This window comes from Quercus suber, unplaced genomic scaffold, assembly GCF_002906115.3.
Source record: "Quercus suber isolate HL8 unplaced genomic scaffold, Cork oak 2.0 scaffold_273, whole genome shotgun sequence".
In the NCBI taxonomy this organism is placed as follows: Eukaryota; Viridiplantae; Streptophyta; class Magnoliopsida; order Fagales; family Fagaceae; genus Quercus; species Quercus suber.
In genome coordinates this window covers 43,510-63,676 of record NW_027069729.1, presented here as the reverse complement: position 1 = coordinate 63,676, position 20,167 = coordinate 43,510, and the positions used below count along the sequence as shown (strand labels likewise).

At 34.5% G+C, this 20,167-nt stretch overlaps 2 protein-coding genes across 2 annotated transcripts; both read right to left on the bottom strand.

Moving 5' to 3' along the window:
* Nucleotides 1-3,373: 3,373 nt before the first annotated feature.
* LOC112015731 (G-type lectin S-receptor-like serine/threonine-protein kinase SD1-1) lies at nucleotides 3,374-5,299 on the bottom strand. Its single transcript, XM_065781621.1, has 5 exons — nucleotides 5,063-5,299; nucleotides 4,745-4,955; nucleotides 4,185-4,422; nucleotides 3,948-4,098; nucleotides 3,374-3,769 (listed from the first exon to the last, which is right to left on the bottom strand). The coding sequence occupies exons 1-5, from the start codon at nucleotides 5,216-5,218 to the stop codon at nucleotides 3,464-3,466; spliced, it is 1,062 nt and encodes a 353-aa protein (XP_065637693.1). The 5' UTR covers nucleotides 5,219-5,299; the 3' UTR covers nucleotides 3,374-3,463.
* Nucleotides 5,300-18,255: 12,956 nt separating this feature from the next.
* On the bottom strand, nucleotides 18,256-19,631 carry LOC112038197 (G-type lectin S-receptor-like serine/threonine-protein kinase At4g27290). Its single transcript, XM_065781609.1, has 2 exons — nucleotides 19,343-19,631; nucleotides 18,256-19,229 (listed from the first exon to the last, which is right to left on the bottom strand). Exons 1-2 carry the CDS (start codon nucleotides 19,629-19,631, stop codon nucleotides 18,256-18,258), a joined length of 1,263 nt encoding a protein of 420 aa, XP_065637681.1.
* Nucleotides 19,632-20,167: the final 536 nt, after the last annotated feature.

Genomic DNA, 20,167 nt, shown 5'->3' with positions numbered 1-20,167 from the left:
TCTTGGGACTAATATATTTAGAGGAAAGAAACATATTACAAATCAAAATCCTTCTTTGCATTTGTTATCCAAGATAAAGTAAATCCACAAAATCAAAACACTATCAAAGCGGGGGTGAGTGAAGTATGCTGGAGTAGAAAAACTATTCAAAAGAAAACAACCAAGGTTAGCCTAAACTCATATCTGACAAAAATTACCCCAAAAAAAAAAAAAAAAAAAAAAAGAAGAAAGAAGAAGTAGAAAGAAAAAGAAAAAAGGAACTCCTAGAAGGTTCATCCATGGTGGGTATTGTAGATAAAAATGGAGCAAACCAACAGTGTTGTTACAAACACCCATTAAGAACCAAGGGGAAAGTGCATTTCGAACCTAGATTTGGAGGAAGACGTTGGGTTCCGCCTCAGCTTCTAATCTTGTTGCCGCTTGCGTTCTGCCTCAGCTGCTAGTGAATTTAGAAAAAAAGATGATTGGATTCACTCTTAGAGCTGAACCTGCAAATGGGTATCGCAGATGTTGGTTTGGAATTGCAAAGAGAGAAGTGAAAAGTGAAGTAGAGATGTGGAACAAAGGCAAGAGAAACAGGGAAGGATGTTGTGTGGTGTGAGATGTTGGACTGTTGTGTGTGCTGGCCTCTGATGTGTAATCATAACTCACAGTACCGGTGGCAGCTTTTTTTTTGAAAAAAAAAAAACAAACATACCAAACAAACAGCTTCATATTTCTAAACTCCAACTTATCTGTTTGAAATATATTATTAAACACATTTTTTTCGTTATTAATACTATAAATACGTATTTTTAACAATATTTTTTAAACTATATTTTCATATCATTTTAAACAACACTACTCAAACTGGGTTACCAAATAGGCCCTTAACCGGTAACTAGTATCTTTTAAAATTGCATGAATAGTTAATATCAAAAAAATATTGAATTAATGACTTAGATTTAGGTGGATACTGTACCCCAAGTAGAATGACTCATTTTTCAAATTTAATTCTTTGATTTCTTTAAGTTCTTTTCATTAAATACAACATTAATTTTATAGGTTACATTTGGAACCACTTGGTATAAATTTTAAGAATACGTTCTGAATATAATTGGAATCTTAAAATTACACTTGTGTTATGAATATATATTAAATGGTATCTCATACCCAAAGAATTCCAAATTCAGCTATTACTAAAATATGCTTTCATAAATTTTATTTAATATTTTAAAAAAAATACATTTAATATTGAAATTTTAAACTAAAATCGATATGCAACTTTTTCTTGTGCAAGTAAATTTCATCCAAAAATTTTTTGAATCCTTAGTTATGACTTGTCTTTTATGTCATTGCAATAACAATTAATTTACATGTGCATAATATTTTGTATGACAATTAAATTTTAATTTATTTTGTTACTTATATTACTTAACATTTTTCCAATTAGTTTTTCTTTAATATTATTTTTTAATCTTTTCCGATCCCCTTAATAAATCTTTTCCAATTAGGGTTAAAATGTGGGTTTAATCCTTAGTCAATTAAACCTTTGACTCTTTCAACAATTTAGCAAAAATAAAAAATAAAAAACTCCTTCAACAGATTTGACTTTTGTGTCTATTAGAAGAATGGGGTATATTAGATAGGAGTTTTCTCAGATTTGACTTTTGTGTCTATTAGATTAGATCCGATTTGGCCCTTCCCTCCCCGGCTAATTATCAATTAAATAATAGTGATATTCCTAAGATGCATAATTAGGGTACATGATGAATTCCACTAAGGGGAAATTCAATGTAAGCCTATCTTAAACTAAGATATCTTTACTCTTTAGGCACTTGATAAAGATATCATGCAACTCTCTCTTCAGTAGTGGAAGCCTATTTACTTCAATGGGTGCATAGACACGATTACATCCATATAAATCTTAGACAACAACAAAAAGTTGATAAAGTATTATTTTCTTTTTCTTTTTTTTTACCCATTAAAGAGAAAAGTGAGCTCAATTCGAGAAACTATTTGAAAGATTTTTTTTTCCTCAAAAAAAATTTGAAAGATTTGATTTTACTACAATTTTAAAAACTTATATTATATGGGCATATACATATATAAAAAGGAATATATGAAATATATGTATTATTTGACATGTGATCTAATTCCTAAAACATAATTCTTCCATACCCTACATCTGAACACACAAACACCACTATCTGCCATTTGTGTGTGTGTGGGGGGTGCGGTGATGAGGAAGAAGAAGAAAAAATTAACCTATTATTAAATTGGATTATACTTATTTAATTATTGAATTATTCCATTTGAAATTTTTATATTATCATTTTTAAGATCTAATTTTTGAAAAATGAACTACTTATTGGCCTCACCTATGACCTTTTGGTGCGTGCAACACAAACAAAAAGATCTGCTATTTGAGGACCAATCTACTAGAGAGAACTAATTGTTATTCTTTACCATTGTACACCCTTGGCATGATAGTTATTTCATAGGTATAAATTCTTATGGAGTGAGCGGGGCAATGGCCGAAGTTTAAGTCTCTACGAGGGAACTTCACAAACATATGTGCAACATTTTTTTAGAGATTAGGCTGGAGTAGAATTCTATCTCAGATAAATAAATAAATTATATATACATATATACACACACATAGAGAGAGAAAGTAAGAGAAAGTAAAGAATAATGTATTTCTTAATATAATACTATAATTTCATAATGGTTTAAGATTGACAAATTTAATACTCCCTCTGTACCAAAATGTTGGTCATGTTTAGAAAATCCAACTTTTTAAAGAAACATCATTTAATATATGTTTATCAGCTAAAAATGTACAAACTTTCAAAATCGTCCTCATTAATTTAAATTACATAGAAAGAATGACTTTGTCTTTTTTTTTTTTAAAGGGTAAAATAGAAATTTTATATTTTAATTTTGGAAAGAGGACTTCATTACTAGACATCCCAAAATAGAATAGAAGACTTACAATTTGGGATGGAGAGAGTAAATTTGAACACTAGTCTTTTATTTGGTGACAGAAAATTTTACCAGTTGAACACTGGAATTAGATTTCTTGGATTGAGAAGATTAAAATTATCTGATCCAAATTAGTCTTTAGAATATGTAGCCCAAAATGCTGGCCCATGAAATTGCAACCGTTTAGGTACTTGGCCAAGAAAAAAGCCTACAAAACCAAACTACTATATCTTTCTCCTAAATTTCCCACTTGTTCTTGTTGTCACTCTTTCATCTCAGTCTCTCTATGTGCAAGACAGCAAGAGAATTAGAATTTGGTTCAAGTCGGTTAAGCTCTCTTTCTCAAATCAGATCTCTTCATAAATGCAAATAATTAAAGGTCCTTAGGTACCAATAGAATTGACATAGCTTACTTGAATGTAGGAAATGTTTATAGATTATAATCATGAACATGATTCTGTATCAACAATTCTCTATGAGTTTCTTTAGTACAAAGTTTTTACCGAGCCTCCAATAATGTAATTGTTATTTCATTGGTCGAAGATGGTTCTTGCTTACTTGAGAATCGATGTGCTTCATTTGAATCTTTTTCCAAGAAGAAACCAGGTTGTTTAGGCTGAGGCAATGCACTCTCACTGCCTAACATCACAATCACAGATGACATGCTAGGCCTATCCTCAGGACGCTGTTGAACACACAAGAGGCTAATATGGATGCAACGGAGAACCTCAGACAATGTGGACGATTGTCTTAAGCATTCATCAATCAATTCTAATGGCCTTCCCTCATTCCACAGTATCCATGCCTAAAAATTTAGAAATTTCTGTTAGCAACACAAAATGTTCATTCACTTTTTCATAATTACTGAAATAGTCAACAACATATTGTGAAATTGGGTCTCTGTAGACTTAGAATGTAAAAACATGATTTATCATTCATTTGTCCAACATATCTAGATAAGAAATCAAGTGTTAGAAACTTACATATCCAATAAGGTTATGGCTATGGTTTGGATGAAAAAACCCTCTACTTCTCTTCCCGCTTATGATTTCAAGTAACAAAATCCCAAAGCTAAAGACATCAGATTTTGTTGAGAATTGCCCATCAAAAGCATATTCTGGCGCCATATAACCACTACAAGATATCACTAGTTTTAAGTGAGAAAAACTAATTAGGAAAGAAAGTAGATTTACATTAAAAGCTTGTCAAGATATACTTACTAAGTTCCAAAGACTCTGTTTGTGTTTCCTTCTGACTGATCTCCTCCAAACGTTTTGGCTACTCCAAAGTCTGAAATTTTAGGATTCATCTCATTATCTAGTAAAACATTACTTGCTTTGAGATCTCTATGTATGATTCTTAATCTGGAATCTTGATGAAGATATTGAAGCCCCCGAACAATTCCGCATATAATATTGAAGCGCGTGGACCAATCTAACAGTTTACTTTTTGTTTGATCTGGTAAGTTTCAAATTCAAGTTAATATATATCCTTAAATTTCAGTCAAAATTGAAAATTTTCTTTATTTTATGAAAAAGAAAGAATTAGGTACAATACTTAGGTGATGATCCTTAGATTCCCTTTTTAAGATTCTACCATGTGGATTTTTTCTCATGGGATGAAAGTATATTTTTTAGTTAAGTAGCCACATGTCTAAATCTTAAGAGAGTAATCTAAGGAGCAGCACCTAAAATACTGTACCTAAGTTTTGTCATTTATGAAATATTGATAACATGGTTACACAAGCTTAACTAAATGTATTAGGTTTGTGGACTCAAACCAAAAATGAAGGAGTCTAGACTTTTATTGGGCATGTATTCATAAACCAGCATTTTCTCTTCTCCTTGAATGCAACAAGCAATAAGCTTTACAAGATTCCGGTGCTGAAGCTTGGCAATCAATCTTACTTCATTCTTGAACTCATTCAATCCTTGTCCAGAATTCCTTGAAAGCCTCTTGATAGCAATCTCTTTTCCATCTTCTAGTATACCCTGAAATTCTCATATGCAGAAAGATTGCTAAAATCCATGACATAAATAAAATAAAAGATTGTCTCATCATCTATCATTGTCTTTGTACAAGCATATCACAAGTTTACCTTGTACACAGGTCCAAAACCACCTTCACCAAGCTTGTTGTTAAGTGCAAAGTTGTCAGTGGCACCGACTATTGTGGATAGGTCTAAGAAAGGGAGCTCAAGGTCTTCCTTTTGACCTTCATTGTTCTGATGACTTATGATTCCCTTCAGCTCCATTTTTACTGAAATAGGAAAAAAAATACAAAAAAAAAATCAAAAAAACAAAACAAAACAAAAACAAAAACAAGAGGAAAGTACTGAGATTTAAAGAACTGAAGTAATATATTGAGGATGACAGGGTTTAGTTGAGCTGCAATAATTACCACAATCTCATATTTAAATTTCTATCATAGCAGCAATGATAATGACTTATAAATGCAAATTCTTTCTCTCAGAAAGATACTATCGAACTTGAACAATGAAACTGAATCCAATACATAGTGATATGAGCAGAGTCATGCTTATATAGTGATTTAAAGGAAATCAAGGTACTATTAACCCCAAATAAATAAATAAAAACTATGCTAAACAAACTTGAAAAGCTTTTAGAATTCAACTTGTATTAATTAAGACCAGGCCAAGTCTAACAAGCATCTTGCTAATTTAACCATTCCAACTAATATATACTAAAATGAGCACCTTGGCCTATCCATTCAAGAATGTCCACTTGGAAGTTGGAAACAAATATTTTGCTTTTTTCCTTTTGCTAAGTAATTAAGGATAATGTGACGAGTGGATGAAGGCCTTATAGGTGTAAGCCACAAGCCAACATCAAAAGAAAAAGAGTACTCTATACAAGAATGTCCACTTGGAATTCAAGATCATTAAAGGTCTATATCATACCATTCACCAAGCAACAAATTGCCTAAGTTTGCGTAGTCTGTTGACACTACACGGCTCAATTTGTGGAATTGTTTGCAAAGCACTTACAAACTTTGAACAAGATTTTATCATACATCATTATAATCCTAGTTCAAAATATTGTGTTATGAGATGGGAATAAGTTGACTTGATTCTGTTTATATTACTAATAACCTCCATTTAAAAAAGCCTTTTAAGTAGTTCCATAACTCATTGTCAAAGTAAAGTTATGTTACCTTTTAAGTTTGTCCTGATTCTGCAAATATAAAAGCCAACTAAAAGTGCTCCAGAAACTACAGCAAGGGCAACAGCAACTGACACTGCAATCTTGATCTTAGGACCATGTTTTTCCTCTTCATAATTGAATTTGACACAGCAACAGAAATATAGTTAGAACACAGCTAAAAGACATGAAAAAACGAGGGAAGCATTAAACATAATAAATTTAAAAAGTTAAAACTGTTACAAAATGGTGAATTACATAGCTTAAGCTTAATTATTTAACCATTATTCAAACACTCTTCTTCACATGTGAGTCCAACACTTGAGATTTTTAACTTTTTAAATAGAAAATAGAGTGGAGGCAAGGTTCGAACTCAGTTTTGTCAGGTTCTAAAGAACTATGAACTAATGTATTAGAACTTCAATTTGTAATGCTGGCAAATCATGATCAAAACATTTTAGTCTTGTTTAAACTTGCTCAAAGTATATTTATATGTAAAGTTGGAATCGAGTGCTCTGTAGGATTTATTGTGTAAATCTGCCTAGCTCGATCGATCAAAAATTAGACTCGATCAATCGAAAGTCGTGCAGATTGTTTTTCTGCAGAATTTTCCAACTCAGTCCAAGCCTGTTTGACGTGTAGGGTTTTATGTTTTGTCTTAAGTATAAAAGGGAAAACTTTAACCACGTTTTGAAGTTGCTCTTTATGTTGTGTGTGTGAATCTTTTATGAGATCTAGAGGTGTTTACCTTCACACATACTTAGGGTTATCAAGAATCAAGACTATGTCAAGAACTTGGTGATCGTTTCAGTTTCAGATTCAAGAGCTTAAAGATACACAAGCGGGAGTGCTTGTACTTGCTAGAAATCCAAGAAAGAAGTAGTCCATGGACTCGAAGCTGTCACGTGGTCGTGGTAGTAAGTTTCCTACTTGAGGTAGCAATAAGATGTTAGTGGTCTAAGTCTCTATTGTGTAAACCTCAATTCTTTCATAGTGGATTTGTTTTACCTTAAGGATAGCTAGGTTAAATCCTCCCCAGGTTTTTTACTGGTTTAGTTTTCCTAAGTTATCATATTGTTGTATTATTTATTTTTCACACTTTATAATAATATGATTTATCTGTGTTAACCTAGATTTACATAATTTACCTAAGTTAATCACTTGGCTAAATAACTAGGTTAATCTGGTTGTGTTTTAAGGGGTCTAAAAACATACAAGTGGTATCAGAGCAGGTAGCTCTCTTGTTGTAGATCCTTTGATCTAAAAGCTGATCATTGACCCCAGTTGTCATGGAACACGAATACTCTCTTGTTATTCCACCTCACTTTGATAGGAATAATTATGCTTATTAGAAAGTAAGGATGAAAGCATTCTAAAAATTTATTGATAAGAGAGATTGGAATTCCGTTGAATACGGATGAGAGAAGCCCACTACTCCTGTGAGTGAGTGGCAAACTTCTCAGAAAGCAGCAGCTGTTTTTAATAGCAAGGCTATGAATGTTATCTTTAATGCTGTTTCTATGGAGGAATTTAAGAGAATCTCTAATATTGAGGTTGTTCATACTGCTTGGAATATCCTCTAGACTGTGCATGAAGGTACAAAGGCAGTTAAAATCAATAAATTGAAGAAATTAACAACTAAATTTGAAAGCATTAGAATGTCTGATGATGAATTTTTTGATGAATTCTATGCTAAGCTTAATGATATTGTTAATTCTGCATATAATTTGGGTAAAATCTATGATCAACCTAAAATTGTTAGAAAGATTCTTAGATCTTTGACTAAAGATTTTAGACCCAAAGTGACTGCCATCACTGAAAGCAAGGATGTGGACTCCATCCCTGTTGATGGACTTGTAGGATCTCTTCAGTCATATAAGTTGGACCTACCTAAGACTAGCAAATCCAAATCAATGGCTCTTAAGTCTGTTGATGATGTTGATGTGAATGGATTTAATGATGAGCTCTTTATTATAGGGATTGTCTATCTTGCCAAGAACTTTAAAAATTTTCTTAGGAACAACAACAGAAGGGCAAGAGGAAAGAACAATGCTAAACCTAGAAACTTTAGGAAGAATGATCCCACTAAGGTAAACAACATTGAAAAACCTAAAGAAAAAGTAGGCCAACCTTCTAATAATTCTATGGGTCAATAATGTTTTGGGTGTCAAGGATATGGTCATGTGAAATCTGAATATCCTACATTCTTGAGGTCTAAGAGTAAGGTTATGGCTGTAACCCTTCGTGATGATAAAGTTTTTGACAATGAGTCTGGTAGTGATGAGGATGGAAACTTCATTGCTTTCACTACTGCTGTTGTAGTTGATGAAAGTATTATTGTTGAAAAGAACCCTTCTGATAGGGAACTCTCTGAGGATGTAGATTTACAAGAAGCCTACAATAAGCTTTACAAAGTTGCTGCAAAGGATGCTATAAGTGTTGATTTACACTTAAAGAAAATTGCATCTCTTGAACTTACTAAGAAAAACTAGCTTGTGAAACTGTTTGATGCTAATGAGTTGTTGAATAATGTGAAGACAGAGAACATGCTTTTACTTTATAAAGTTAAGAATTTGGAACTTGAACTATCTATTGCTAAAGAACAAACAAATAGGTCTGCAAGCTCCAAACTTAATCACATGCTGAGTGTTCAAAAGTCTCCCTCTGGCAAAGCTGGTTTAGGTTTTGTAGAAAGCATCTCTGTGTCTGAACCCCATTCCACAAACTTTGTTCCTTCTTCTGAACCCCCTGTGAGTGAGGTTGTCAAACCCTCTGTGAGTGAGGCTGCTAAATCTGTAGAAGTTACACCTCCTAGGAAGATTACGGTTGATCTTCAAGAGTCTAAACCCAAGGCTCCTAACCCTCCTAAGGGGAAGTTACATGATAAGCCTGCATGGGTTTGTTATTTTTATGCAAAGTCTAGGCACATTCGTCCAAACTCTTTCAAGTTGCAAGCTGCTAAATAAGCAAATAAGCCAAAAGTACTTGTGCCTCAAGCACAAGATCCTATAATACTTATTAGTGAGTTGGTAAAGGTTTTAAACCTTTATTCCAATCCTGGAATTGCTCAGAATTCTAATGTGAAGAACAACTCCAATGCTAGAGTTGCATCTAAAAAGTTTTGGATACAAAAGGCTCTATCTAATTGAATCTTTCTGACATGGTCTTTATGCTTCATCGCTCTACTCTTTGTGACCATTTTTCTTGTTGTTTTGTTTTCTTTATTTCTCTAGGATTTGCATTGCATAACATTCATGCATTTTATTCTAGGATTTTTTTAAAAAAATTTAAAAAAAAAAAAAAAGGGGGAGGGGGAAACGGAGCAAAATGTGTTTTGCATTATTTTTCTTGGTTTTGAAATCATGGTTGGCCAATTTATTTTTACATAACATGTTTATGTACCTTGTTTAGCTTGGATGAGCTTACTTATTGCACTTTACTAGTTGAAGTCTTGTAATGCATGTTGTGTGGGAAGATGTTTATAGTTTTTGATCACATGATCGTGATCTTGAAGTCACATGCCTTTGATTGATGAACTTGAACTTATTGAGGAATGCATAAATAACCATCTCACCACTGTTTACTAGCCAATCATGAACACCTTAGTGCATATCGTAAGATTTTGTGCTCAAGAAAGTGTAGCACATGCACAAAAAGAACATAAGGTGTCGCCTCGATTAAAATGCTAAAATTGATGTGTACATTATTGAGCTATAATAACTTTAAATCAAATAAAATTGATGTATACATTATCCCGGCTATCTTTAATAAGTTTCTGATTAAATAAAATTGGTGTGTACATTATGAGGCAAATCATGAAACTTAGTTTTCTAGGAGATGTGGGAGTTATATGATGTAACTCTTTAAGTGTTAGTCTCTTTCAAATTCTATGTGATGAATTTTGTAGAAATTGTGCTTGATTTCTATTCACATATCACCTCACATGTATCTCAAGGTTTTGCTAGTTGCACACTACACAAGTTACTCTTTGCTAAACTTTGTAAATGTTATTGTGTGTGATTTTGGTTTGGCCAACCAAGGTTGAAGAATTCCTTATTTTTTATGCAAATTGTGTTTGAAGTTTGTGAATTTAAGGAGAATTGATTGAAATTTTTATTTTTGGGAAAATTGGGTTCAAAACAAGTGTTTTTGAAAAGCATTTTATCTCATACTCATGCATTTTATTCATAAAATACTATGCTTTGAGGAGTTTCTGCATAAAATTGCTTTGTTTTTCAAAAAATTGATTTTACCAGAATTTCAATCGATCGAACTTGTTTCTCGACCAATCGAAATTGTGATTAAAAATTTGGTTTGGTTCTGTCTGTTTCGATCGGTTCTCGATCGTTGTTGGATCAATCGAATGCATTTTCTATTGATCGAATCTATTATTCAATCAATCGAATGCATTTTCTATTGATCGAATCTATTATTCGATCAATCGAAAATCGCGTGGAGAGTTTTTTAAAATCCTTAGTTTTCACATGTTCAAACACTATTTCAAAAACTTTCAAAACTCTTTCTTTCTCATTCGATCGGTCAAGGCTTCCAATCAAGTTTTTTGTCGTTTTCCCTCCAATCTTTTGCAAGGTTTTTGTCATCTAAGGCCGGTGAGACCTTATTGCCCCTCCTTTTTCATTTATTTTTCAGTTTTCATGCATTTTTGTCATGCATCTGGGGATATTTCTGAACCTAAGGGAATTTGAGATTTTTGTTGATTTAAGCATTTTCTTTGGAAATTGATCAAGGGGTTTTTGTTGTGGGACACTATAAAACTGATCTTTGTGGTTTAATTTGATTAATTTGATGATTTTGGGAAAAAAATTGAAATTCTAGGGCTTGAAAGTACCCAAATTGGGGGATTTGTTCAATTGAGCTTAATTTGATGAAATTGGCTTGGTAGATTGATTGTTTTGATCATTATTTTATGTTATCTATCTTGTGTAATGATCAATTTGGTCAATCTGTTGGATTTTGAGAGTGGGTTTTCAAAATTTGGGGTTTTTGGTATAAACTCTATGCTCAAGCCAATTTTATGTTTTCTAAGTAAAATTGAACCTATTCTCACTACATTAGAGCATGTATCATATATTAATATTATTCATGCATCATATAGAATTGTTATTTTCTATATTTTTGTGCTAACTTGCAATCTGCCCTTGGTTTTTCTTTTTTTCTTTCTCTGTGTATTCTGTCTATCCTTTTTTATCCTTAGAATCATGTCTAGGAATATTTGGGCAGAGAGAAAGGTTCTTTTAGATGAGCTTGACCCTAAGATTAGGAGAAACTTTGAGCGTCGAGGCTGGTTACCATTGAAGGATATTTCTCATCCACCTCCAGCTACCCTGATTAGAGAGTTCTACTAGAACCTCTCTATCCACACCTATGATTCCAACACTTAAGTTAAGAGTTGGATACGGGATGTAGAGTACACCATTACTACTTCAGTAGTGGCTAATGCTCTTGGGGTGCCTGTGGTCCAGCATCCTGTCTATCCTTATGATGAGTCTCCTCCTCTTGATGATATCATGTCATACATCACTGGTACTTCTATCCAGTGGGGTTCTGATCCTCGGATCACTTCTGCTAAGTTGACTGAGATTTATTATCTTTTCTTTCGGATTGATTTGTTATCTTTTCTTTCGGATTGCTTGTCATTCTTTGTGGCCTATCTCTCATCTGCACACTATCCCTATCAAGCGATGTGTGTTTTTGTATGCCCTTGTTACTGATGCTCCTATGAGTTTTCCTCATCTTTTTCTTCATTCTTTGAATGAGGTTCATAGGAGTAGTTCTACTTTTCATGCTCTTTTCTTTTCGTTTTTCATTCATCGGATTATTTTGCATTTAGGGTTAGAGGACTTTCCCGTGTCTGAGCCTATTCATATAGTTGCTCATATAGGTGCCACCTTTCTTAGGTAGAGGGCTGCTCAGATGAGAGCAAGCTCTAAACATCCTAGGGTTGAGCCTTCCGGTGTCGCACCTCTTCCTCCCTCTTCTACATGTGATACTTTAGCTGCGGCGTCTATAGATTTGACTGCTGCTGCTATTACTGTTCCTCCACCATCTACTTCGGATGATTCGGACATTCGTTATATGCTGGAGACTGTCATGACCATTCTGGCGGCTCATGGTCAGATTTTGGCGGACATGCTTGATGAGCTTCATGCTTTGAGAGCGGATTTGGAACATATTAGACAATCGCCCCCACTACCTCCTTTTGATGATGAGTAAGTGCCTTTTGGCAATTCGTCACAAAAAGGAGGAGTACATTTGTAGAGGGATTTTGTTGTTAGGGGGAGATTTTTTTTATTTTTTGTTTTGGAGCTGTGGAGCTGTAGATTGTATCTAGGTGCTTCATTTTGTATTTATCATTTTTTGGCTCATGATGTATTTTGTTTGGGTTGTCCATGATAGGGGGAGATACATTGATTGTATATGTTTCTTGTTTCACATTGCTTATTGATTTATATTTATAAGGTTATTCATGATATGTGTCTTTATTTTGTGTTATGTGAAATCAAGAAGTTATTTTGTTTTACTTGTATTTTTCACACATGCGTTTATGCGTTTGTTGAGTGTTTCAAAAATATACGATTGATTCAGTCGTGCTGCTGTCTACACTTGCAACTGATAGATAGTAGTTAGATTGAATTTATTATGTTGGGCTATGTTTTTGTAATGGACTGTTTTTATGTAAACTTTAAGCATTTTGTTAAGTTTGTGTTTTGTCATGGATTGCCGAAGGGGGAGTTTGTTAGGTTCTAAGGAATTAGGAACTAATGTATTAGAATTTCAATTTGTAATGTTGGCAAACTATTATCAAAACATTTTAGTCTTATTTAGACTTGCTCAAAGTGTATTTATATGTAAAGTTAGAATCGAGTGTTCTGCAGGATTTACTGTGTAAATCTGTCTGGCTCAATCAATCGAAAGTCATGTAGATTTTTTTTTCTGCAGAATTTTCCAACTCAACCCAAACCCGTTTGATGTATAGGGCTTTATCTTTTGTCTTAAGTATAAAAGGAAAAACCTTAGCCACGTTTTGAGGTTGCTCTTTATGCTGTGTGTGTGAATCTTTTGTGAGATCTAGAGCTATTTGCCTTCACACATACTTAGAGTTATCAAGAATCAAGACTATGTCAAGAACTTGGTGATCATTTTAGATGCAAATTTAAGAGCTTAAAGATACACAAGCGGAAGTGCTTGTACTTGCTGGAATCCAAGAAAGAAGTAGTCCATGGACTCAGAGCTGTCACATGGTCATGGTAGTAAGTTTCCTACTCGAGGTAGCAATAGGATGTTAGTGGTCTAAGTTGTTATTGTGTAAACTTCAATTCTTTCATAGTGGATTCATTTTACCTTGAGGATAGTTAGGTTAAATCTTCCCTAGGTTTTTTACCGGTTTAGTTTTCCTGAGTTATCATATTATTGTGTTTTTATTTTCCTCACTTTACAATGATATGATTTATCTGTATTAACCTAGATCTGCATAATTTACCTAAGTTAATCACTTGGCTAAATAACTAAGTTAATTTTGTTGTGTTTTAAGGGGTCTAAAAACATACAAGTTTCATTGATGAAATTTTCTATTTAACATTATTTTTGAAACATTTTCGTTGGTAAGTACTGTAAGGTCGAATTTATTCAATCATGTGTTGGCTTTATTCTATGCCAAATTTGCTTGTAATTTAGCAATTAGATACCCTGTATTTAGGTGAGAATTATATAAGGGTAGTGTGTGAGAGAGTGTGAAGAAAACTCAAGAAGTGTGTAATTCAAGGAAGTCTCGCGACTAGATCTTGCGACTAGCTTGCGACTGGCAAGTCGCCAGAATGGCACACATGTGAAGCATGCAGGGGGGCTGAAGGGTCACGACAACTAGAGCACTATAGAACAAAACTTCCAGTTTGGCCAGGCAATTAGCTCGCAACTCCAACTACTCGTTCCAGTCGCAAGATCGAGTCGCCAGAATGCCCTGTTTGGTTGAAACATGACTTTTCACGTTCCTCATGCACTCTACTATAAATACCCTCATACCCACGAAATGTTGAGAGCTTCTAGAAAGAATTTTGAGAGAGGTTAAATCTTCCCTAGGTTTTTTACCTGTTTGGTTTTCCTGAGTTATCATATTGTTATGTTTTTATTTTCCTCACTTTACAATGATATGATTTATCTGTATTAACCTAGATCTGCATAATTTACCTAAGTTAATCACTTGGCTAAATAACTAAGTTAATTTTGTTGTGTTTTAAGGGGTCTAAAAACATACGAGTTTCATTGATGAAATTTTCTATTTAACATTATTTTTGAAACATTTTCATTGGTAAGTACTGTAAGGTCGAATTTATTCAATCATGTGTTGGCTTTATTCTATGCCAAATTTGCTTGTAATTTAGCAATTAGATACCCTGTATTCAGGTGGGAATTATATAAGGGTAGTGTGTGAGAGAGTGTGAAGAAAACTCAAGAAGTGTGTAATTCAAGGAAGTCTCGCGACTAGATCTTGCAACTAGCTTGCGACTGGCAAGTCGCCAGAATGGTACACATGTGAAGCATGCAGAGGGGCTGAAGGGTCACGACAACTAGAGCACTATAGAACAAAACTTCCAGTCTGGCCAGGCAGTTAGCTCGCAACTCCAACTACTCGTTCCAGTCGCAAGATCGAGTCGCCAGAATGCCTTGTTTGGTTGAAACATGACTTTTCACATTCCTCATGCACTCTACTATAAATACCCTTATACCCACGAAATGTTGAGAGCTTCTAGAAAGAATTTTGAGAGAGAAACTCTAGAGAAAAACAACATGACTCATCCACAATCTTCATCCTTTGATTCTCTAAATTCCTCTACTCTCACCCTCTCCATTGACATATCCTTGAGAGATACATTTAACCAAATCCTTATCTCACCATACCCATATCAGTGAAGATGTATTTTGGTGCTTGGGAAGCAGTTCAGAAGGACCAATTCATTTTGGTTGATACAATGGGCTATTATGGGATCCAGTAAGCTTGAGAAGACAAGATTCGGCGTAACCCTGTTGGAGCAAGAAGCTTGGAGGGTTTACGTGCATTGGGTAGATTAGGCTTAGAGGGTCTTCTACTATTCATGTATCCCAACTATATTCTCTAGTAAATTATTGATTGCTTAGAGGGCAGCGGAGAGGTTTTTCGCCAAGTATTTCGGTTTCCTCTTCGATAACACATCGCCATGTTATCTTTGTGTTTGCATCTTTCTTCCCTTTCTTTTTACCTTTAATTACTGCTGTGTTGGTTATTAATTATTTTTTAGAGTATGTTACCAATTTGGTTATAGCTTATATTTCATTTTCCACACATATATTGTTTGATTATAAGCTTATGTTGGTAATTTTAATTTTGGGGTCTAAACGTTCATAGGTGTTTTACACACTATTTGAACTTTCAAGCACGTTTTTTAAACTATTTTGTAAACTAGCATCTCAAATCTCTAAAACTTGAATTCGATGACAAATTCCAAGCCTTTAAAACTTGAGCTCTAGTGCTGGCATCTATGACATGGAACTCTACAGAGGGAAGAAGAAGAAGAAGATTTGGTAGATTTGGAGAATGGCTAGAACTTGACATGAATTTTTTCTTCCACATCAAATTACCACCACCTACAACTTAAGTAGTTTTAGAGACTCGAATTTCACATTGAACTTGAGTTTTGGAATCTCAAGATGCTAGTTTGCTAAATAGTTTTACAAACTTGGCAATTAACTAAAATATTCCTGTAAAGTTGTGATTTACAACTATATTTTATGTTAGCTTTATTCTATGACAAAAAGTGTTGTAATTGTAATAAATTATTTTCTTGTATTTTGTGGGATTTTATTATATTGGATTTAATATTAAGTTGGTGAAGAATCAAGCATGCAATGAAGATTAGTGTAGTTTTGCGATTAGCTCACAAGTAAAGGTATCTGCAAAAAAGCCACGCGTGAAGCACATGATTAGAAGCTGAATAGTCATGCCAGCCTGTCATTTCATGAGTACTTTGCGAGAAAGGTCATCTCGCGAGGTACCCACGAAACTCTCTGTTTGGCAAAAATAGAGCATGACTTTCCTACCCTTTACCCATATTATATATACCCTCATTACCCACGAAATTGTAAGGAGGATATTCAGAAGAAAACCCTAAAGAGGTTTCTACAACACACTCATCTTTTCTAAAGAGAGCTACTCATCCTTTAGTGAGAAATTATTATAGTCTCTTCTCCTTCCCTCTCACATTGTTATACCTTGAAAGGAGATTTGTACCCAAACACAACTCACACCTATTCATAGTGTTTTGAAACTTAGGAAGCAATGAAGATCAGTGTAGTTTTGCGATTAGCTCACAAGTAAAGGTATCTGCAAAAAAGCCATGTGTGAAGCACATGATTAGAAGCTGAATAGTCATGCCAGCCTGTCATTTCACGAGTACTTTGCGAGAAAGGTCATCTCGCGAGGTACCCACAAAACTCTCTATTTGGCAAAAATAAAGCATGACTTTCCTACCCTTTACCCATATTATATATACCTTCATTATCCACGAAATTGTAAGGAGGATATTCAGAAGAAAACCCTAAAGTGGTTTCTACAACACACTCATCTTTTCTAAAGAGAGCTACTCATCCTTTAGTGAGAAATTATTATAGTCTCTTCTCCTTCCCTCTCACATTGTTATACCTTGAAAGGAGATTTGTACCCAAACACAACTCACACCTATTCATAGTGTTTTGAAACTTAGGAAGCAATGAAGATCAGTGTAGTTTTGCGATTAGCTCACAAGTAAAGGTATCTGCAAAAAAGCCATGTGTGAAGCACATGATTAGAAGCTGAATAGTCATGCCAGCCTGTCATTTCACGAGTACTTTGCGAGAAAGGTCATCTCGCGAGGTACCCACAAAACTCTCTATTTTGGTTTCTACAACACACTCATCTTTTCTAAAGAGAGCTACTCATCCTTTAGTGAGAAATTATTATAGTCTCTTCTCCTTCCCTCTCACATTGTTATACCTTGAAAGGAGATTTGTACCCAAACACAACTCACACCTATTCATAGTGTTTTGAAACTTAGGAAGCAATGAAGATCAGTGTAGTTTTGCGATTAGCTCACAAGTAAAGGTATCTGCAAAAAAGCCATGTGTGAAGCACATGATTAGAAGCTGAATAGTCATGCCAGCCTGTCATTTCACGAGTACTTTGCGAGAAAGGTCATCTCGCGAGGTACCCACAAAACTCTCTATTTGGCAAAAATAAAGCATGACTTTCCTACCCTTTACCCATATTATATATACCTTCATTATCCACGAAATTGTAAGGAGGATATTCAGAAGAAAACCCTAAAGTGGTTTCTACAACACACTCATCTTTTCTAAAGAGAGCTACTCATCCTTTAGTGAGAAATTATTATAGTCTCTTCTCCTTCCCTCTCACATTGTTATACCTTGAAAGGAGATTTGTACCCAAACACAACTCACACCTATTCATAGTGTTTTGAAGCTTAGGAAGCATTTGAGATTTGCCAAAAGAAACCGGTGAGGCTTGGCGGATGCAATTAGGTGGTATTGTAGGATCCGGATAACTAGTGAAGACAAGATTCCGAGAAGCCTGTTGGTAGCAGAAGCTTGAAGGGCTCAAGTACATTGGGTAGATTAGGCTTGGAATATCTTTTTGATATTTGTGTACTTCAACTTATTCACTAGTGAATCAATTTCGACTTGGAGGGTCGTAAAGAGACTTTTTGCCGAGTTCTTCGATTTCTCCTTCGATAACACATCTCGGTGTTATCATGTGTTTACATCTCTCTTCCCTACTCTTTAAACTTTACTTTAATTGCTCGTTGTGGTTGCTTATAACTTAGAAAAGTGTTACCAGTTTATTACGCTTCATTTACTCTTATTACATACTTAGATAAGTTAGAGTAAAAACAATTTAGCTATAATTTAAAATTGAGAGTCTAAGCAAACTTTAGTTTTTTCACACTAATTGAGCTTTCAATTTCAAAAATAATGCTAAATGCAAAAAAAATATCTTAGTTTCTTTAATTCTAATATACTATTAAATTACTTATTGTCAGAAAGTTCAAGTTATTAAAACTAATAAAATTTAATAATTTAACCATTACCCTAAACAAACAAACAAAATAGAAGCAGAATAAAAAGCATAATGGAAACAGTAATTTAAATCCAAAAGTAACCCCGCACCTAGTAGCTCTGACGCCGACATTCTGATATACAGATCTTGCCCTCCTGCTAGAAATTGTCTAATATCCATTAAATCTCCAAACCAGATGGCGCAACCACTACCTCCTCCGCTGATATCCGAGTTTGTATAAGCCATACAGGAGCAGTTTTTCAAGCATTTGACCCTGCATTCTTCAAGGCTCATACTTTTGTTCACCCAAGAATATGTAGTATCTGGCAGTTTCAAGTCAACAAATTTAACAAACCCATCTGTATGGCAGCTCAATGGTTTATTGCGTACACAACCTTGAGACCACTCCATTAAGCTCCACAATTCTGGTGATTTAGGCTTGAATGCTTTGAGACATTGGCAGACCGGTGATGCAGTAAGGATACAATTTCCATTGGCTCCACAAGGGCCATAACTGTCACAGTAGTCCCTAGGTATTGATGAATAAACCTTCCAAACTTTCTCTGTTTCAATCCATATATAACGATCACGGGTATGGCTGGTTTGGTTCACAACCACTCTTGAGATTAGAGACTTATTTTTGAGGGTGTACGTGAAGTACACTTCATTCTCATTAGAGACAAAGTAGTAATCATAAACCGGATTGGGTTTTAAATCTGGTGAACCACTGAACCTAAGGCCATTCCATGGACCAGAACGGTAGAACTTTTTGTTGCCTTTCCAAACATAAATTTCAGGGTATGAATGAATTCCCATTTCTAATATCCCATGAGTGAGATCTCCAGGAGATGGATCATCTGGTTTTTTCCATGCTGTAAAAAGGCGGTTAATACCTTTCTTTAAGTCCCAGCCGCACTTCATTCCTGGTAAAAAAGTATCAGTCGGATAGTCGAAGCTTTCCCACGAAGAGACTCTTAAATTTTCATCTCTCTCATCTGTTACTGTTAGTACAAGATTTCCAGAGTCTAAGAGCTGTAACAGAGGATTATTAGCTTGTCTTTGTGAACTTGTTGACCAAACAACAGCACTCTATGACTCATAAGCACAACATTGCCTCCACTACCATTTATCATCAACAAGCCAGAGGAGTCATTGATCGGGTACAGTCGATTTGCAACCCAAACAATAGTTTTAACTGGGATATTCTTGTACCATATTCCCAAGTAGCGGTTGTTGGAACTATCAGGACTGAAGAAACCCAGTTCGAAGCTTCCATCTTTGGAAACTAAGGTGTTTGCTTCACTGATAAATTGGGATTGATTAATGCTATCTTGTGCAAAGGAAACTTTGGAGGATAAAAATAGTAAATAAGTAGGGATAACAATAAAGGAAATAATGTCCATTGGTTTCTTGTTTAAGTCCACCATGCTCATCATCACTCACAACTTAAACCTATATGGACACCGAAAACAGCATAGGTCGTTAAATGAAGATGTGACCAAAGCTTTGCTCCATAGGTCGTTAAATGAAGACGTGGCCAAAGCTTAGCTCCACAGAAAAAGCAGGTAGGGATTAAATGAAGATGTGACAACCTTTCCATATTTTAATAGAGCATTTATGCATCAGATTGCCGTGGTCCACACGGAAAATTAGTTATTGGCATTTTTTCTTCAAATGAAACTTTACTTCAATGCATGCTCTTAGAAAAAAGGACCCGGACATGGTCAAAACTCAAGAGTTAGGAATTTTTGTCCCGAGTATTCACATTGGATCTTGCAAATGATACATATTAAAAGATTTTAGCTTTAAAATTATAAAAATGTTCAAAAGTGTACATTATTTGGTACTGTAAATGTAAACAAATTTACAATTACACTACAATAACATTTTATTTAGAGCATTCACAGCAGTGGTGGCAAATTTTTAGCTATTTAGCTAC

Coding starts and splice junctions, on each gene's coding strand:
- LOC112015731 (XM_065781621.1), bottom strand. CDS start 5,218: ATGGAGCTGAAGGGAATCATAAGTCATCAGAACAATGAAGGTCAAAAG. Junction 4,423..4,744: donor TCTAGACTCCTTCATTTTTG/GTTTGAGTCCAC, acceptor GAAACTTACCAG/ATCAAACAAAAAGTAAACTG. Junction 4,099..4,184: donor AACAGAGTCTTTGGAACTTA/GTAAGTATATCT, acceptor GATATCTTGTAG/TGGTTATATGGCGCCAGAAT.
- LOC112038197 (XM_065781609.1), bottom strand. CDS start 19,631: ATGGACATTATTTCCTTTATTGTTATCCCTACTTATTTACTATTTTTA. Junction 19,230..19,342: donor GATGATAAATGGTAGTGGAG/GCAATGTTGTGC, acceptor TTGTACTAACAG/TAACAGATGAGAGAGATGAA.